The sequence below is a fragment of the Oncorhynchus mykiss genome, chromosome 2 (assembly GCF_013265735.2).
Source record: "Oncorhynchus mykiss isolate Arlee chromosome 2, USDA_OmykA_1.1, whole genome shotgun sequence".
In the NCBI taxonomy this organism is placed as follows: Eukaryota; Metazoa; Chordata; class Actinopteri; order Salmoniformes; family Salmonidae; genus Oncorhynchus; species Oncorhynchus mykiss.
In genome coordinates, this window is record NC_048566.1 from 22,051,634 (window position 1) to 22,069,543 (window position 17,910).

At 45.0% G+C, this 17,910-nt stretch overlaps 1 protein-coding gene across 2 annotated transcripts in view; it reads left to right on the forward strand.

Annotated features, from left to right (window-relative positions):
- LOC110537667 (hormone-sensitive lipase) overlaps positions 1-17,616 on the forward strand; it is a 39,187-nt gene extending 21,571 nt beyond the window's left edge. For both annotated transcript variants that reach the window (XM_021623884.2, XM_021623893.2), the window contains 9 exons: positions 5,169-5,314; positions 5,783-5,968; positions 7,123-7,275; positions 9,493-9,637; positions 10,080-10,307; positions 10,440-10,598; positions 11,655-11,857; positions 12,444-12,707; positions 12,837-17,616. In XM_021623884.2, the coding sequence (XP_021479559.2) occupies positions 5,169-5,314; positions 5,783-5,968; positions 7,123-7,275; positions 9,493-9,637; positions 10,080-10,307; positions 10,440-10,598; positions 11,655-11,857; positions 12,444-12,707; positions 12,837-13,238 (1,886 nt within the window). In that variant the 3' untranslated portion in view covers positions 13,239-17,616. The remainder of the gene's footprint in view (positions 1-5,168; positions 5,315-5,782; positions 5,969-7,122; positions 7,276-9,492; positions 9,638-10,079; positions 10,308-10,439; positions 10,599-11,654; positions 11,858-12,443; positions 12,708-12,836) is intronic.
- Positions 17,617-17,910: the final 294 nt, after the last annotated feature.

Genomic DNA, 17,910 nt, shown 5'->3' on the forward strand with positions numbered 1-17,910 from the left:
CATTGATTGGAAATGTAGGAACATTTGATGAATCTGTGGAACAATGGAGTTCTTACACAGAACGTATTGAGTACTTTGTGTTGGCAAATGGAATTAAAGCAGAAGTTGTTGTGCCAACATTTTTGACTTATGGGAGGAAAAACATTCAATCTACTGCGCAGCCTAGTAATGCCTGAAAAACCTGGTGATAAATCATATGATGAAATTGTCTACCTTTTTAAAAAGACATTCTCCCAAACCACTGATAATCGCAGAGATTCCGGTTTCATAAGAGAAATCAAGAGGGGAGGGAATCGATCTGTTTGTGGCTGTTTGAAACAGTAATCTGAAAACTGTGAATTTGGGCGAGCAATGAGTGACCCTATCTATACGTGATGGGTTAATGTGTGGCATGCGCAGCGAGGCAATTCAGAAACGCCTTTTGACTGAGAGTAACTTCTATTGCTCTCTGTAATGTTGAGTACGTCAATGGAAATGGCAAATAAAGACGCACAACAGCTAAGTGCATCGACCAAAGTGCATAAGGTGTCTACGTGGTTAAAAAACAAGGCAGGAGGTGGGAAGCCATGCTATTGCTGTGGGAAACCAGATCACCAAGCAGTATCACCAAGCAGAGGAGTGTTGGTGCAAAGACTTAGGCTGCAGAAGTTGTGGAAAAAAGGGTCACATCAAATGTGCATGTAAAAACCAAAAGACACAATCAAACAAAAGTACTGAACAAAGGAAAAGCCACTTCAGGAAGTACAAAAAGGAAGTGCATAAAATGGAGCACACAGAGGATGAACAAAGTGTCTGAAGGGGAGGAATTTTTGCATGTTATGTTAATTTCAGACAATGGATACGGGTACTGGGTGACACCGCTACTGGATGGAAATGCAGTACGGATGCAAGTGGACATTGGAGCAGCCATATCTTTGCTGTCTGAGGCTGTATAGAAGGAGAAACTACATCACCTTACACTACAGCCCACAAAGATGACTCTGAAAACATACAGTGAGAGGAAGTATGATTCTTACAGTGGAGCTCAACAAACAGAAGGTAAAGCTACCACTCTACATTGTGAAAGGTAACCATCCAGCATTGCTAGGACGCACATGGCTGGTAAAGATCAAACTAAACTGGCAGGAAATTCACATGGCTGCAAAAGAGGACACCAACCTACAAGGGATATTGAGGAAACACGCAGATGTGTTCAAAGGAGAACTTGGCAGAATAAAGGACATAACCTGACTGAAACCAGACAGCAACCCAAATGCTTCAAAGCTAGACCTGTCCCATACGCCATAAAAACTTTGGTCACGCTTCCTCTCACTGTATGTTTTCAGAGTCATCTTTGTGGGCTGTAGTGTAAGGTGATGTAGTTTCTCCTTCTATACAGCCTCAGACAGCAAAGATATTGCGGAAGCTTCATCCCCACAGAACGTGAGTCAGCTGTGATCATTCTTAGGACTACTGACATACTACACAATCTTTGTGCCAAACCTAGCTAACATGTTAAAGCCACTGCATGTACTTTTGAACACAACCCAACAGTGGAAGTGGACAGACAGATGTGAGGAGGCTTTCAAGAAAGTGAAAATGGCCTTAGCTCAGAGGCCCTAACTCACTTCAACCCCAACTTGCCATTACAGTTGGCATGTGATGCATCGCCTTATGGCGTTGGTGCGGTTGTCTCACACATCATGCCATCAGGTGAAGAAAGGCCAATCGCTTTTGCATCACGGACCTTAAGTAAAGCCGAGAGCAATTATGCACAGATAGAGCGTGAAGCACTCGTCATTGTGTTTGGAGTAAAGAAATGTCATCAGTTTCTGTTTGGCCGTTGATTCACACTGCTGACGGACCATAGACCCCTCACCTCCATCTTTGGTCCCCACACCACCGGCATTCAAGCGATGGTTGTTATTTGCTCACCAGTACGATATCAAGTACCGAAGTTCTGAGCAGCACTGCAATGCAGACGGCCTCTCAAGGCTTCCCTTACCTGTCGCACACACTGAGCACTCCCAGGCTGAAATCTTCTACTTTAAGGAAGTGACGAACGCCCTAGTTACTTCTGTCCAAGTGAAAAAGGTCACCCACACTGATCCAGTGATGTCGGCGGTCGTGGACATTGTCACTCGTGGAAAAGAAGAAATGTTGGACAGCCTACAACCTTACCTAGTGAGGAGAAACGAGCTCACAGTTCAGTTTGGACGTTTGCTATGTGGTTTTCGAGTCATCATACCACCGCCACTGAGAAGGCAGGTGCTTGAAGAACTCCATTCAGGGCACTGTGGCATGGTGTGAATGAAGGAGATTGCCCGCCGCTACTTTTGGTGGCCAGGTCTGGACGCAGCTATCGAAGACGAGGTCAAGTCATGTTCTGCATGTCAAAAGATAAGATGCCTCAGCTAGCGCCACTACACCCATGGGACTTCCCAGAGGAGCCTTGGCAGCGAGTCCACACAGACTATGCAGGCCCACTGGAAGATCGTATGTTCTTAGTCGTAGTTGATGCAAATGGCCTGAGGTCACAGTGATGAAGAGCACCTCAGCTGAAAGAACCATCGAAGAGCTACGGTCAATCTTCAGTCGCTTCGGCTTGCCAGCTCCCTCAATAGGTGTCTAAACACCTCCTGTTAACTTACAGAAACACTCCCCATGCTACAACCAAAGTGGCCCCCGCGTCAGCCGTGATGAAAAGACGGCTTCACACGCGACTCGACCTCCTGAGACCTCCAAAGACGAGACCGTTTGTACAGACACAACAGCGAGCACAGGTGGAGAGACAGAGCAAAGCAAAACACAGAAGCTTCATAGCTGGAGAGCGAGTTCTTGCTCGGAACTACTGCAAAGCTCCAAAGTGGATACCAGCCACAGTGGTTGCACAAACAGGGCCTGTGTCCTACACATTTCACACACCGGAGAACATCATATGGAGAAGACAAGCGGATCAACTTTTGCAAGGAACCAACCTCAGATGACTCCTGTCAAATGACAAACTAAGATCAGCTACTGGAGACCTACCACAACTATGAGCTATCACCTGAACATCCTCTGCAGCAACCTACGAATGTGGAAAGTGCTCCAGACTCTGAACCAGTCAGAGTGCCTACTCAGGGTACTGTTTCACCCCAGTCTGGGCATACACCATCACCACTCCGACTCAGCGATAATGTGACTGTAGACTCACCTGTACGTCGTCATTACCCTGCAAGAGAAAGACAACACCCTGACAGGTTGACTATTTAGTTCAGACTAACCACTGACATTGGGGCAGAATACACCCCAGGTCTGGGGACTGAGGCAGTCTACCCTCTATCCCTAGTTTAGAAGAGGTTATTCTGAAAAGTTCATTTACTTGCATAAAGAGAACTTATATTAAAAAGAAAACAATAGGCAAAACAGTGAATATTTACTTTTTCCTTATGAGTCATCAAAGGTAAAAGGGGGAGGAATATGTTGTGTATTGATATTCTAGTTTTGTCCCTTTAGGGCACCCTGTAACCCCCCCAATGTCCACGCTAATTTCTACTCCCGTTTCATGTCCTGTCCTTATGTTAGGTATAAGTAATAGTGTGCTATACAACACTTACCTTTGATCTTCATATGGTTGCACTCACAAGACTCCCAGTTACACAGTAAATGTTCGATAAAGTCCCTCTTTATGTCCCAAAAACTCAGTTTTGTTGGTGCGTTTTGTTCAGTAATCCAATGGCTCCAAGGCAGTCACAGCAGGCAGACGAATACATACTAAAAGTACCGGTAAAGTTTGTCAAAACATGTCAAACGATGATTATAATTAATCCTCAGGTTGTTTGTCTTTATAATCAATAATATTTCAACCGGACAATACCGTTTTCAATAGAAAGGAAAAATAACAAACGGAGCTCGCCGAATCAGGTCTGCAGAGTTCCTCTGTCCTCTGACCAAAAGGGCTGTTTACTCGTCGTTTCTCAAAATAAAAGCCTGAAACCATGTCTAAAGACTGGAGTTCCTATGGCTTCCACTAGATGTCAATCTGATTCCTAACCCATTGGATTCTCTATAGGCATTGAGTTGAAAAACAGCTACATGAAAATAATTCCACTTCCTGAATGGATTTTTCTCAGGTTTTCACCTGCCATATCAGTTCTGTTATACTCAGACATTATTTTAACAGTTTTTGAAACTTTAGTGTCTTCTATCCACATCTACCAATAATATGCATATCCTAGCTTCTGTGCCTGAGGAACAGGCAGTTTACTTTGGGCACGCTTTTCATCCGGAGGTGAAAATACTGCCCCCTACCCAAGAGAGGTTAAAGGAAGACTTACTTACATTGCCCATTAACCCACACACACACATTTTAAATTCTTTCTTAATCCCCAAATGACATTACAGTCTAGAAGGATTCCAACATTTCATAGGTCATGGATATATGGACACTTATGAGTACAGAAACACTTTTTCCATACAGCACACACAAGTAAGAATTTCACTGTTAGTCTACACCTCTTGTTTATAAAGGATGTGACCGCACACCCAAATGATTTGATCGAACACTGTCTTGTGCTTTATGCTGCTTCCCAGTGGAGCAAGGAGGTATTGCACCGTATGGTGAGTATCTGTCCCCCTTGACCACTGCTATAGTCTGTCTGGGACATAGAGCCAGCCTTTGACATGGTCACTCTATCCCCATGGTCACCTATTAACCAAGTCTTGGTGATTTAATTAGATTAGGGGAATCTGTTTTAGTGCCGTGGCAGAACAAATAGCCATATAGTTCAGCTCTCCTGGACAACAAGTGACCATTGCTCTGTCCCATCCAGACACTCCTGTAGCTACAGGGATTGAAAGAGTTCTGTTTAACAGTAGCATGTACTGCCTCCACTCATGGCCATCGCGCTGTCTCTGCCTCCCCCTCCCTGTGTTTCTGTCTCAGTGAGGTGGTGATTTGATGTTAGCTACTCCCTCTCCTCTTCCCTGTCCCTTTTCTTTTCATTCATCTTTATCCATACCTATACATTTTTCCCTCTGCCACTTCCACTACCTTGACCCACTTCCACTACCGTGACCCACTTCCACTACCTTGACCCACTCTTTTTTTTTTTTTTACCTGCAACTGTCTTTATCACCTCTCCTTTTTGCCTCCCTCCTACAACCATCTCTCCACTATCTTCTCTCCCCCTTCCCTCTTTCTCCAGGTGTAGCAGCCAGCTCCTTCTTTACCTCAGGGAAGTACGCCATTGACCCGGAGCTAAGGGGGGCGGAGTTTGAACGCATCACTCAGAACCTGGACGTCCACTTCTGGAAGGCCTTCTGGAACATCACAGAGACTGAGATTCTATCTGTGAGTCACTGACCACTGGATGGACTTTGGAATGGGTCGCTAGTAGAATACTCTTCCCTTGCGCTGAGATGTACAGCTCAGTGGTAGAGTACTCTTCCCTTGCATGCGTTTGTCTCAGCGTTTGTCCTGTTGGCTATCTTGACTCTCTTTCATGCGTCTCATAGTTATGTAGTTACAGAGCTTGTAATACTGTCACTGTGTTTAGATTTTACTGGATGCTTTCCTGCCATGAGGAGATGCTCTCAGCTTTGTCTTTTTGTCAAGTTTATTGACCTACAAATGACCGGAAGTTCAAAACAAAAGAATGAAATGATATGGTGAATTATGAATGTTTATCTGATTTGCCCTCTGCCTTCACTCTTTCTTTCTTGTCCCTCCTCCTGAAGGAAAAGACTGAAACATTGCGGTGTATCTGTGACGGATGACAACGTAATCTTCTTCCTCCTTGCCTTCTACTCGTCCCCTCAGAGTCTAGCCAGTATGACGTCCACCCAGGTGAAGGTGAACCGTGCCCTCTCGGTGCCCCCTGTGCCCTTTGACCTCCCGCTGGTGGCCAATCCGCACCTCACTGTCACCATAGAGGCCCCGTCAGCCCACACCGGCCCTGGCCCCTTGCAGATGAGGCTGATCTCCTACGAGCTGAGGGAGGGGCAGGTAACTAAAGCCTTGTTCATATTGGCATTTTGAAGTGACTCAAATCCTATTTTAATTTTTTTTTTTTATATCTGATTCAAATCGTACTTTTCCTGCCGTCTGAACAGCCAAAAAGTACATGGGATCGGATATTTCAAGCCACATTTCAAACCACCTTTACATGTGATGAAAAAGGAGGACCAAGGCAGTTTTCATATAATACATTTAAATGCCTTTATTTTTATGGCGCGTTCAATGGAAACCAAGATAAAAAAAAAATAGTAAGCAATACTATACACACAAAAATGTGAAATACTGTAAGTATGTTATCAAAATGCAAATTAAGGCTAGAAGCATAATCGAAAAACGTTTTGCAAAGTAAACAAGTTTGTATTGGACAAATGCAGGTAGGTCCCGCTTGGTTCTTCGGTTCCTAGTGAATACAACCCTGGTCTCATACTGGTTATATTCCAGTCTCAGCTGATTCTACATCAAAGTTCACTGTTGTTAACCTTTCAAATCTGACATGCAGAACCTTTTAACTGGTAGATCAAAATGTGCTGCTGTCGCTGTACTAACTTTAATAGCAGCAGTCTGACAGTGTGTATTTCTCATATTAATTGGCTTCAAGCTGTTGAGAAGCCTCTTCCTGCGTGAAATGCTCGAACATCAAGGGATTCTGTTAGTTTGCGTTTCCTTTGTCTGAGAGCAGCTGTTGTAAACAACAGTGTCTTCTCTGCTCATCCGTGGCTCTTAATCCCTTTAAATCCTCACACACACACACACACACACACACTCACATTTATTTATTTGGGGAGGTATTGAACAGCAGAGCTGAGCATCTGTAGTCTGGTATTAAACCAGACATATCAGCCAACACTTTCAACTCACTCATTGATCCTGCTCAGTCAAAGAGCTGTCGTTTTATGTGGAGGACACAAGCGAACGCCTCTCTGCTGTTCCCTGCTAATGTTAATGAATGGGAATGAGGATGGTGTGTTTGTGGTGGAGATGGAAGGACAGTCAGGAGCAGAGAAAAAACCGCACAGCTAATCCTGACTGAAGGGATTGTTCAACAGAGAGCTGTAAAGCAAACAGACAAATCAATATCTGTAGCAATTGTGAAAACATAATTTTTCTACCTTTTGATTATGATTGTCTGTCTGTCTCTGTAGGACAGTGAGGCGTTGCTGTCCCTGTCTCGTTCTGAGGGGGGTCCGATCTCCCTGTCCCTGGGAATGAAGACCAAGCAGAGCCCCCCTTCTCGCTGGCTCCTGGTTCACTACCACGGAGGAGGCTTTGTGGCCCAGACCTCCAAGTCTCACGAGGTAACAACACATTCTGTTCTCTCTCGTTCGTTCGTTGGTAAGGAATTGACATCACGTTTCACCTTTAGCCTAACTAGGGTCTCTATGGTGGGAGCCCATGGTGTGGCCTGGTTCTCTCCACAGCCTATCTGTGTTCAAGACATCAATGTCTTTTTTAAATATATTATAGTTAACTGGAATCAAACAATTCTAATGAACAGTTTGGGAGTTGCGTTGTTAGAGGGGTACTTGGTGGTCTTGAGGATATGATTGTGTTTTCACTCCATGGCTTCCCTGTAGTGAGCTGTTCCTGCTAAAGACCGTTTAATTCATCCTGTAGGGTTGATGGACACACTGACTTTATTTGTATCACTCTATTATCTAGTAATTGGTGCAGGCCAGCCCCCCTTACCCCCTCTTCCACTCCTGTCTCTTTCCTCCCTCCTCATTCTCTCCTCTCTCCTTCTCCCCCTGTCCTCTTGAAGTGGTCAGCTCAGAGCTCAGCCTCTGACAGATGAGACAGTATTATATAACCAGCAGGCTACTTTTAACCACTGAGAAGCGTCACCATGAAACCAGAGTGGACTGGCAGTCCCTTGATCTCCAATAGCCTAGCAACCAGAGGCTATAGGAAGTGATCTGAGGAGGAACAAGCCTGTCATGTTGAATTAGCCTGGAACTCTGCATGAAGTTATTATGGCTTTATATTTCATAGACATCTTCCATTAGGGCCTATCTGTGTGTGATCTCTAGACTCTCTCCTCTAAACCTGTCCTCTACGCGTTCCTCCTTTCTGATCATTATTCCCTTTGTTCTCTACTCTCCTTTGTCATAATGACCTCTTCTGTCATTTTTGTAATCACTTTGGCTCTTTGCTTTCTTTTCTCTCTCCTCCCTCCTGCACTGTACCCACTCTTGTTCTTCCTTCTTCCCCCTGGCCAGTGGGGGGATGGATAGAGCCTGTGAGGGCAGGAGTCTGTGGTGTCTCCATTTTTCACTTTTCCCCCTCCTGCCACCTTCACTCCTCCTCCTGGAGTGTTCAGGGAGATGGATAGTGTCTGAGGGCTGAAGCTCTCACTCTCTCACACAGAGGGAGCTGTGTAGTGTGAGGGCAGAAGTCTGTGGTGTCCCTCTCAGTAGCCCATTGATCCAGACCCCCAATAATGGATGGGCCACAACTTAATCACTCAAGTGTGTGTGTCAGAGGTGCTAGCCCAGAAGCAGATTAACCACAGTGCCTGTCTCTGCTGAGTGGAAATACTACACCCTGTAACCCCGGCAGTAGGAGATGATCTGCAAGGTTATGGATAGGTGGGCATACTTTCCATACACACCTCTCATCAGGACAGTTTAGACCCAGCCTGTTGTTCTGTGGGTATTCTTCTCTCTATGGGGGCCGCTGGCAAACCTTGTGATTGTCAGATCTGGCCAGCCGTGCTGACGGGTGTCAAAACGCATCATGTACTGACAATGGCGATCGTTCAGATTGACACGCAGGTACACACACCACACACGTCAGCGGTGCCAGACTGGGATCCATAATGACAGCGTGGCTTTAAGAGTGCAGGGCAGATTCCCAGGGATGGTGTTGAGGTGGTGTCTGGCAGTGTGACGTGGTCACATCCAGTCATGGGCCACTGAGGTGAGGCTCTCTGTGTATTGTTTAGAGAGGCGGAGCTGTCACTACTGACACTGTCCCTGATGCTTAGAGAGAAGAGGAGAGGTGTTCTGTAGAGGGCAGACTAATATTGTCAGATGAGATTTATTGTCAGATGTACGCTCTCTGACTAGGCTAAGTACTTGATGACCGTACAAGGTTATAAAAGCAAATATTCTAAGGATGTTTTGATCTGAGAAGTATGTTTCTAAGAATGCTAATCACTTAGCTACCATGACATCAAATTGCATAGCAACAACAGGTTAACACCACCCCTGTGTAGTGAGAGCAAGGTTGTCATGTTGCATTTGTGAGCACAGTGCGCATACCTGGTATTTTCATAACAGAATTACCAAACTACCACTGGAGTTCTGCAGTGTACGTTTGAGGTTGGGTTGGTAGTTCACCATTACAGAACCTGCAAGGTCAGGACCTCTTCTCCTATCCTTAACACCACCTCCTGTAAAGCTAGCTAGGGGGCACTAAGAAGCATTCAGAACTGCAAACAGCACTCTGCCTGCCCTGGTAGGGGGTTAACTCACTCCTTTCACCTCCATTCACCCCCTTTCTTTCTTCTCCAGCCGTACCTGAAGAGCTGGTCTCAGGACCTGGGTGTGCCCATCCTGTCTGTGGACTACTCTCTGGCCCCTGATGCCCCCTTCCCCAGGGCCCTGGAGGACTGCTTTTACGCCTACTGCTGGGCCATCAAGAACCACCACCTGCTGGGTAGGACTACACACCACTACCACTTTATCTTAGAATAAAGGATCTTTAATATCCCAGAGTGGAAAATGTCTTTGACAACATTTTGATGCTGTGTATATGTAAATGAACATGCCTGTTTTTTTCAGGTGGACTTTATTCGCAATGATCTCAATATTTACCATGGATACTTCCTGGTACTTAATAGATTATTATGACAGAAAGCTAAAGACTGGTTAGCTTGGAACTCACTCAACTGAATGTCATAGTCTCAACCTATGTCTCCAAATATAAAACATTGTGGGAGAAGATGAAACATTGCCCCATATAAACACGGGCACAGAGAGTGGGACTTGGAAGTGTTATATAGACTCTCACTTTTAGTCATCTTTTCTCCTTTCTCTCCCTCTTGCTGTTTCTCTCTCACTTTTTTGCCTCAATCTAATGACTGACTCTCCTCTCTCAGGTTGGACGGGGGAGAATGTCTGTCTGGCCGGTGACAGTGCCGGTGGTAACCTGTGTATTACAACATCGATGCGCGCTGCCTCTCATGGTGTGCGAATGCCTGATGGCATCGTAGCTGCCTACCCTGCCATCCTGCTCACCGCCTACGCCTCGCCCTCCCGCCTGCTCACCCTCTTTGACCCCCTACTGCCCCTCAGTGTGCTCTCCAGGTGTCTCAGCGCCTACGCAGGTACGACTGTGTGAGAGGGAGCAGAGATGGTTTACTGCACCGGAGTGTAGTGCGTGGTGTTTGTGCATGCCAATCAATGCTGATGAGTGATGGGTACCACATTTCCCCTCTCCCCCTCCCTCTCTCTCCCAGGTGAGGAGCCCCAGGCAGAGAAGCAGGTGGAGAAGGTGAGCACTCTGAGCATGGTGAGGAGAGACACGGCCCTGCTGCTCAGAGACTTCAAACAGGGAGCTTCCAACTGGATCCACTCCCTACTGGACCCCAACAGAGCCGCTGCCACGGCATCAACAGGTGTGTGTGTGTTGGAGGGGCTGGGGTGTGTCTTGTGGTGAGAGGGTATGTGTGTCTCTATGTACTTGTGTTCACGCATCTTTGTGTCTGACTGAGGTGAAATAATATTTTCCTATTACCGGAAGGGCCATGTATGTATGATTTTTATTAAAATTGATATCCATAGTTAACATCTTAACCAATCAATCACCCATGGCTACCACCCTGTTACGTCACACCCTCATCCATACATATCAATTCACTGCTTAGTCTCAGGCCACAGAAGGCTCTCCCCACTATAATTGTGTTGAAACCCTGCAGTAAGCAGACTATTCCAGGCGTCACCATGTTACCTGACACACAGCAGCTGTGGGCCAGACTAATGACTTTGTCATTGGGGGGTGTACATTATTAAAGGCCATGATGGGGACTACATTATTAATAGAAGAGCTCAGTGAGTACAGCTTTGAGAACAGACAAGCCATGACACCTCTTACAGCTGTGTTGTGACGGGGAGATCATATCGTAATGACACCATTATTGCTTAAAGCTAGAATCCGCAATTGAAACGATAACAAAGCGGGCACCCGCCTCTGTTTTGGTAAAAAGCTGAGGGATGGGCCTGGAGCAATGTAACCACTCAAATTCAAACTGTAGACTGCTATGGATGGAAGGAACCCATGTGATAAAAAATGTAGTTTTAACCATGTTTTAAAGCTTTACAGTGTTAGTTTACATTTATATCGTTTACATTTATAACATTGGCGTGAAATAAGATTGTGTGGTTCTGATGGGGTGTGACAGTTGAACTAAGCTCACAAGGCATTTTTAAGTGTTATTCGTCAATCAATGGTGTATATCAATAATTTATTTGTCCAAAAATGAATGTAGTATCTAACGATTTTAGCTTTTATTATCCATCTCCCGATAACTGCATGTCCCTCACTCCCGCCTCTTCTCACCGTCCTCCAATCATGTCTTCATTGATGTTTCCCTGTTCCATAATGGCCTCAGTCTTTCTCTCACTCTGCCTCTGTCTTATTTTGGTTTGTCAATGACTTTCTCTTCTCTCTCCAGACACGTCTTCGTCAGTGAGGAAGAGTGTGTCTGAGGCATCCATCAGCTCACACCACTCGAACCCCCCTGAGCATCCCTCGGACTTCTCCCTTAGGAGAGAGTCTCTGAAGAGCCTCGTAGGCCACGCCAACAATGCCATCGCCACCCCCGCTGCTGCCCCCACCACACCTGCCCACAATGCAATGGTGTTCCCCGAAACCACGGTATGATACTCCCTGAGTTTCCCTTTAAAGCAGATGTAGGATCAGATTACCCTCCCCAAATCCTGACCATTTGGGGGGGGGGGGGGGGGGGTAAACTGACTTCTGATCAGTGTTGCAGATTCATCCTTCTTTTACAACAACTTCAGACACACTTGTCACTGAAGTGTTGGTGTTTGTCTTAACTAAGCCTCTCTGAATAATTTATGCAAATAGATGGTGACCAAGCTGCTTGTCTTGTTCCCTCCTCCACAGATTTAACTGGCGCAGACAGAACTGTGTGTCTGAGTGTAACCTGTAGTGTGTCAGTATGGGGATCATCTCTGGTGCTTCTGTAAAGCCAGTCTGAATGAATGCCTCTGTCTACAGGGGGAATATGAAGAACTGTCACATGATGTCACAGTGAAACATGTCAATGTTTGTTCCTGTGATTTGAAATGTGAAAAAATATACTTGAGGCTTGTAGATTCTTAGAACAAGTGTCTGGTCCCAACGGAAAGACGCATCAGTATCATCAGGTCTCCACATCCTGGTCTTAGTGTTAACTTATGTATTGCCATGGTAATCTATTTTTCCTGTACCCCTCCAGCCTGACAACGTGAGCTTCTTCCTCTCCAAAGAGGTGGTGTCCATGTCGGATGCTCTGTCTTCTGTTGCCATAGCGCCCCCTGAGGGGGAGGAGGGCGTGGTGCTGGAGCACCCTCGGGAGTTCCCCCTGGGCTTCGAACCGCTGCGTTCTGAGCGGCTGGCTGAGATGAAGCTGGCCACCTCGCCTGTCGTCAGGAACCCCTACATGTCTCCTCTACTGGCCCCCGACAGCATGCTGAGAGGACTACCCCCCATACACCTAGTGGTGAGAGGGAGGGAAATGGAGTTGAGGACTGGCTTGTCCCAATCCTTTTTGGGTCTTTTCCACCAATTATTATTTTTTACTTGATCCTATAATATCCTTTTTGACACCGTTTATCTCTCCTCCCCCTAGGCCTGTGCATTAGACCCCATGCTGGATGACTCTGTGATGTTTGCCAAGCGCCTGAGGAACGTAGATCAGCCAGTCACCCTGTGTGTGGTGGACGACCTTCCCCATGGCTTTCTCAGCCTATCACAGCTCTCCAGGGAGACTAGGGAAGCGGCTAACGTTTGCGTCAACCGAATCAGGGACGTCTTTGACCAGAAGGACTCGCTCCAGGAGCCGCGCATGCACCGCAAGCTGGAAAGGACCAATCACCGTGCTTCCTCTGTCGCCACGGGTGACCCAGAGAAACTCTTTGCAACACCCATTCAGGAGGAGGAGCTGCTGGTTGCCAGGGGAGGGGCTCTAGTTCCAGATGGGGAGGGGCTAGTTGGTGTGGCAGCACAGAACAACAATAATGTTGTGGGATAAAGACATAATCAGGGGTTTGCTAGATGAAGAGTGCTGTTTGTCAAAGGATTTAAAAGAGGGGGGAATTTGGGCCATATGAAGCCTGGGAGAGGATAAGCGAATAGAGTGAAGGAAAAACAGCAGGAGGAGGATATGCAGAAGGTGTTGGTAGCGTGCCCAGTTTTGGAGAGACAGAATGAAGCACCCATGGATAGAGAGGACAGCAAGTACTAAATGCAACTTCTTCAGTTTTCAAACTTTCAATTGCTGTTTAGCACCATGCACAGTGACATGTTGACCACACACACACTAAACCATTTTGCCTTTTGGGCTGCTGCATTGTGCTCGGTGTAGAACTGTGAGTTTGGAGCCAGGACATTATGAAACAGCACAGAGCGTTGGGGTGAATAGTCGATCCATCTCCCTATAGAAGACTATTCCAGTCCCTAATCAGATAGTGGTAGACGTGCAATGAGCTCCTACATAGTGCCATCACAACTTAATGGCCACTTGTCTTTTAGGGAGCCACTCTAAATCAAGCTTAATAACTGTAGAACTCTGAGGTCTGTTAAACTAGTTGGTTGTGAGTACTGCCGCTGTTCGGTCACTTACTCTGCTGATTGGCCCATCAATAGGACGCTGCAGTGCTAAAAACAACAAACTTAGAAACTGGAAGGATTTCGTAGTACCTTGAAATTCCACATAAATTGTTATCCATAATTGATCGTATTATGCCATAGTATTCCTTGTTGTTTTTATTTATTGTGTGTGTGTACTCGTATTGTATTTAAAAAATCCTGGATTATAGTTTTCCCTATTTGTTCAAGGCTTTTAAGAGCATATTTCCTAGCTGTGTAGTGCCATACTCTATGGCTGCTCATTCCTAGTTGTTCAAAGTAGCCAAATGTTAACCGCTATCACTCTCACTGTAGTGACTAGTGGTCAGTTAGCCGTTACCCACCCAACCAGTCACCTCATAGTGAGATGTGGCTGAGGGTTGATATTATGAGGCCAATATAATCTCTATATGCTGGTCTGTCTTTTATACTGATATATTATAACTAGCCAATCATAAATAGCTAATGCAATATTATAGCTGCATTTTCATTGATCAGTGCAATCAACAGGATTCAGTGGAGCCATGATGATATTGTGTTGGATTTAAGTCACTGTTGTGGGAGCAAAGCATCAAGTCAGTCATTTTTGATTTGATCATTTTTATTAACGCCAAGTATTACGTCTTATGATTTTAAGTCTCTTGTGCTCAGCCTTTGTTGCCATCTAAAATAAATCACTTAGCTGTCTATAGACTGACTGCCTTTAGAAGCAATGTTTTTTAAAAGACTGGAAATCCTTTCTCTATTTGCGCAGTGAATAACTTCAATAAGAAAGCCTGAAGCAGACAGATGCACGGCCCATCTCTTCATACTATCTGTACATCACTGCACTGACTGCCAAAAATGCAGCCCTCTATCCCAGGATGCAGTGCATTACACTGCCACAGCCCTTGAGCCAGGGGACGTCCTGCTTGCTGAACCATTTCTGCATCTCTGTCCAAATCAGAGGATCCATTCTGCTCCAACAGCCTGTACCGAGTGAGCAGGAGAATCTAGAACAAGCATGATAGTGAGCTCATACTCACTGAACAGGTGACTTCTCTAGTTAGAGAATGTGTCTTTCTATGCACCTTTAGGACATTCTACAGTGGCTGACTGACAATCTGTGATTCTCTGTCCTATTTGCTGCCAGTGCTTATTGCAGTGTTTTGAGGCAGGCTGGTAGAAATTAAAAGAGCTGTTAAGTGATTCCCTTGAATACCTTCACGGTTATCTTGTTTTTAGAAGTATTGTGTTTAATGGTTACTGGTTATGATAATTTCACACTTTTTCTTTGTAAGTTAAGTGTAAATGTTTGTTTCGTGTGTCAGTGTTTAGTGCCCATGTGCGTGTCTGGTAAGTGGATTCTGTATGCGTCTATCAATGACTCTTAACATTGCACGTGTTTGTCAGTGCTTGTGTGGGTGGAACATCTACCATCTTTGAAACCATGATTGTGTGTTTTTAATTGCAGCAGTAAAGCAGCACGTGGGTGTATGGGGCCATGAGTTGCGACCCAAGCCCCTGAATCTCATGAGTGTTGTACAGTACACTATTGTTTAGCCAAGCAGGACTTCTGAGATCCCATTTAACACTATGCATTCTGTCAGCCATCGCTATGATGCATTACAAGGTCCTTGATTAATAAAGTTATCATTGTGTTCTAGCAACATAACTGATCATGCATTTTGAGATTTAGTAGCCTGGCGTCTCCATTGCCAGAGTAGATATCATAACCCCACACCCGACCAGCACCACTCCAGGCCCTATGGGATGCCCTGAATGGCTCCTATAGACTACTAGCGCCCCCAATGAGCAAGGCTAGTACAGCCCTCTGATCTATCTATGGAACTGTGTAATGGTGGGTTAGAACCGCTTGGTGGTTTAGGACCAAATCCTTTTTGGGTTGTGGCTTTAGTGTTTGTTTCTGGTCCTGGTCAGAAACATTGCTCTTGTTTTCTTGGTGGGTCACAAATTATTTTATATGGGTCACAGTGCAACAACTTTGGGAACCACTGCAATAAGCTGCTCTTTTAATGGCTACCAATCCTTCACCTGATCTGAGAGGAGGGCAACGCACCGGAGAAATCCATGACATGGTGCTAGTCCATCTGCCATCTTGTTTTCACCTTCCTAGTCCTATTGGTTGTCAGGAAAGGGAAGGAGCCATTTGAGAGCATTGGAACATGGTCTCCCTCCATATGTGGGCCAACCACTGTTTCTATGCCTCTAGAGGATTGATGCATCATGTATTTGTGTGCATGTTGCTGTGTTCAAAACAACTTGGATCTTGGAAAGTGTCAAATCAGGACGTCAGTGATCTTCACGTCGCAAAGTCTGAGTTCTAGAACGAGGCCCACGATTCCGAGTTGGAGGAAGGTTGTTGGAGATCGCTTTTTTCCCCTCGAGTTCCCAGTTTTGAATGCTCGGAAGTCAGAGAATTTCCCGAGTTCCTGGTTGTTTTGGGCAGTATGCACCTTTTTTGGGTCTTGAAATGCAAATTGGCTGAAGTAGTGTTGAGAAATGTAATGTGGCTTTGTGTGTTTTGATTGTACATTGTACTTCAACCATTTCCCTCATGTATAGGCTATTTACACTGGATTCAACATCTCTTAGCCTAGAGCTAAAGATGTCCCGGGCTAACATAAAACATGCAGTGTGAAAAGCCTATTAGTCAACATATCTAAAAGCTGTTTAGGTCAAGTACCCGGTCGAATGTTACCCTACACACAGCTATGTAGTAACACACCAGCATCCTTTCGTAGATTTTATCTCCTGTCTTTGGTGAGCCATGTCTGTTTTTCGATCTAAAATTCGGTCTTGGTTGAAATGCTTTCGATCAACCCTGAGGCTAGTTATGCAAGGCTATTTTCCATTTCCATTTGGTCATTTAGCAGACGGTATTCCACTTAGTTTGCCTAGAGCATTGTGGAATCTACACAATCTGGTCACTTGAGAATCATTTCCTCGAATAGAAATGACCCCGACTGCCTGCTTCGCAGAATGTGTTCTTTATAGGAAATGTTTTTCTTTATTTTTTTGTCCCACTTAGACCAGGGGTTCTCAATGGGTTCTGTAGAGGTACTGCCGGGCGTCCGCAGCCAGACACACATTTCACCAATTATATATTTTTCAACTCAGCTATTCCAATGTGCAATATGTCGATTGCAGGATATTACCTTTAAAGCAGCAATTCAGTGGAGCCATGAGAACTGCAACATTTTCACTCCGATGCCAACAGGCGGGCCTTTTTAATGTTCTTTCCCCTGGCCCGAGACTTGGTTCGTTCAGCCATAAACTGCAGAAGTCATAACTCCTTGTAGACTATTTTTATCACACGAGTTATGATTATGAGGGGGATCCTGATGAATTTGCGCACATAAAATGGGTCCCCTCCCCAGACCCAAAACGTTTGCGAACCCCTGACTTGCACTTTATCACACAAGTGGTATTGTCTATGTTAGATTAAGGCAGAACCAAAGATTGCATCTAGTTTTATATGAAACTTGCTGTCACTGTCATTGACATTAGTAACAGACATTTTGGCCTGGGTTGATGTCCTGGTGGCTGTATCATTGAGATCTACATAGTAGTTCTCTGTTTGCACTTTATGGAACAAGATGCTGTTGTTAATATAGAGCTATTGAAGATAACTATATTTTATTAAAGCCTACACAAAGCCATAGACTGGAAGTAAATGTTTTGAAGTTTACTTGATTTTTATTTTACAACACCACAAGTGCAATCATGTGAATAAAAAAAGATGAATCTATATTACAAAAATAAAATGCATTTCCTGTGTAGGTATTTTTTACTTTGACTTGTTATTCCATTTATTTTGTTTTTGACTCCTGTAATGTCTCTTTACAGAATTGGTTGAATGTTTCACATATGGATTGAGTATTTTGTCTCTTGTAACCCTTGTTTATTCTCCTAAACGTGTTACATCTATTTATTTCAAAGCTGAAATACGGAATTGGGGCAACAGACATTTTGTGACCTATGGGTAAATCCATTACCTGTCAATCAAATCTTAAACAGGATTACAAGGCTGTTTCAACAAGCTTATTCTGTTTATCAATCTGACTTTGACACAG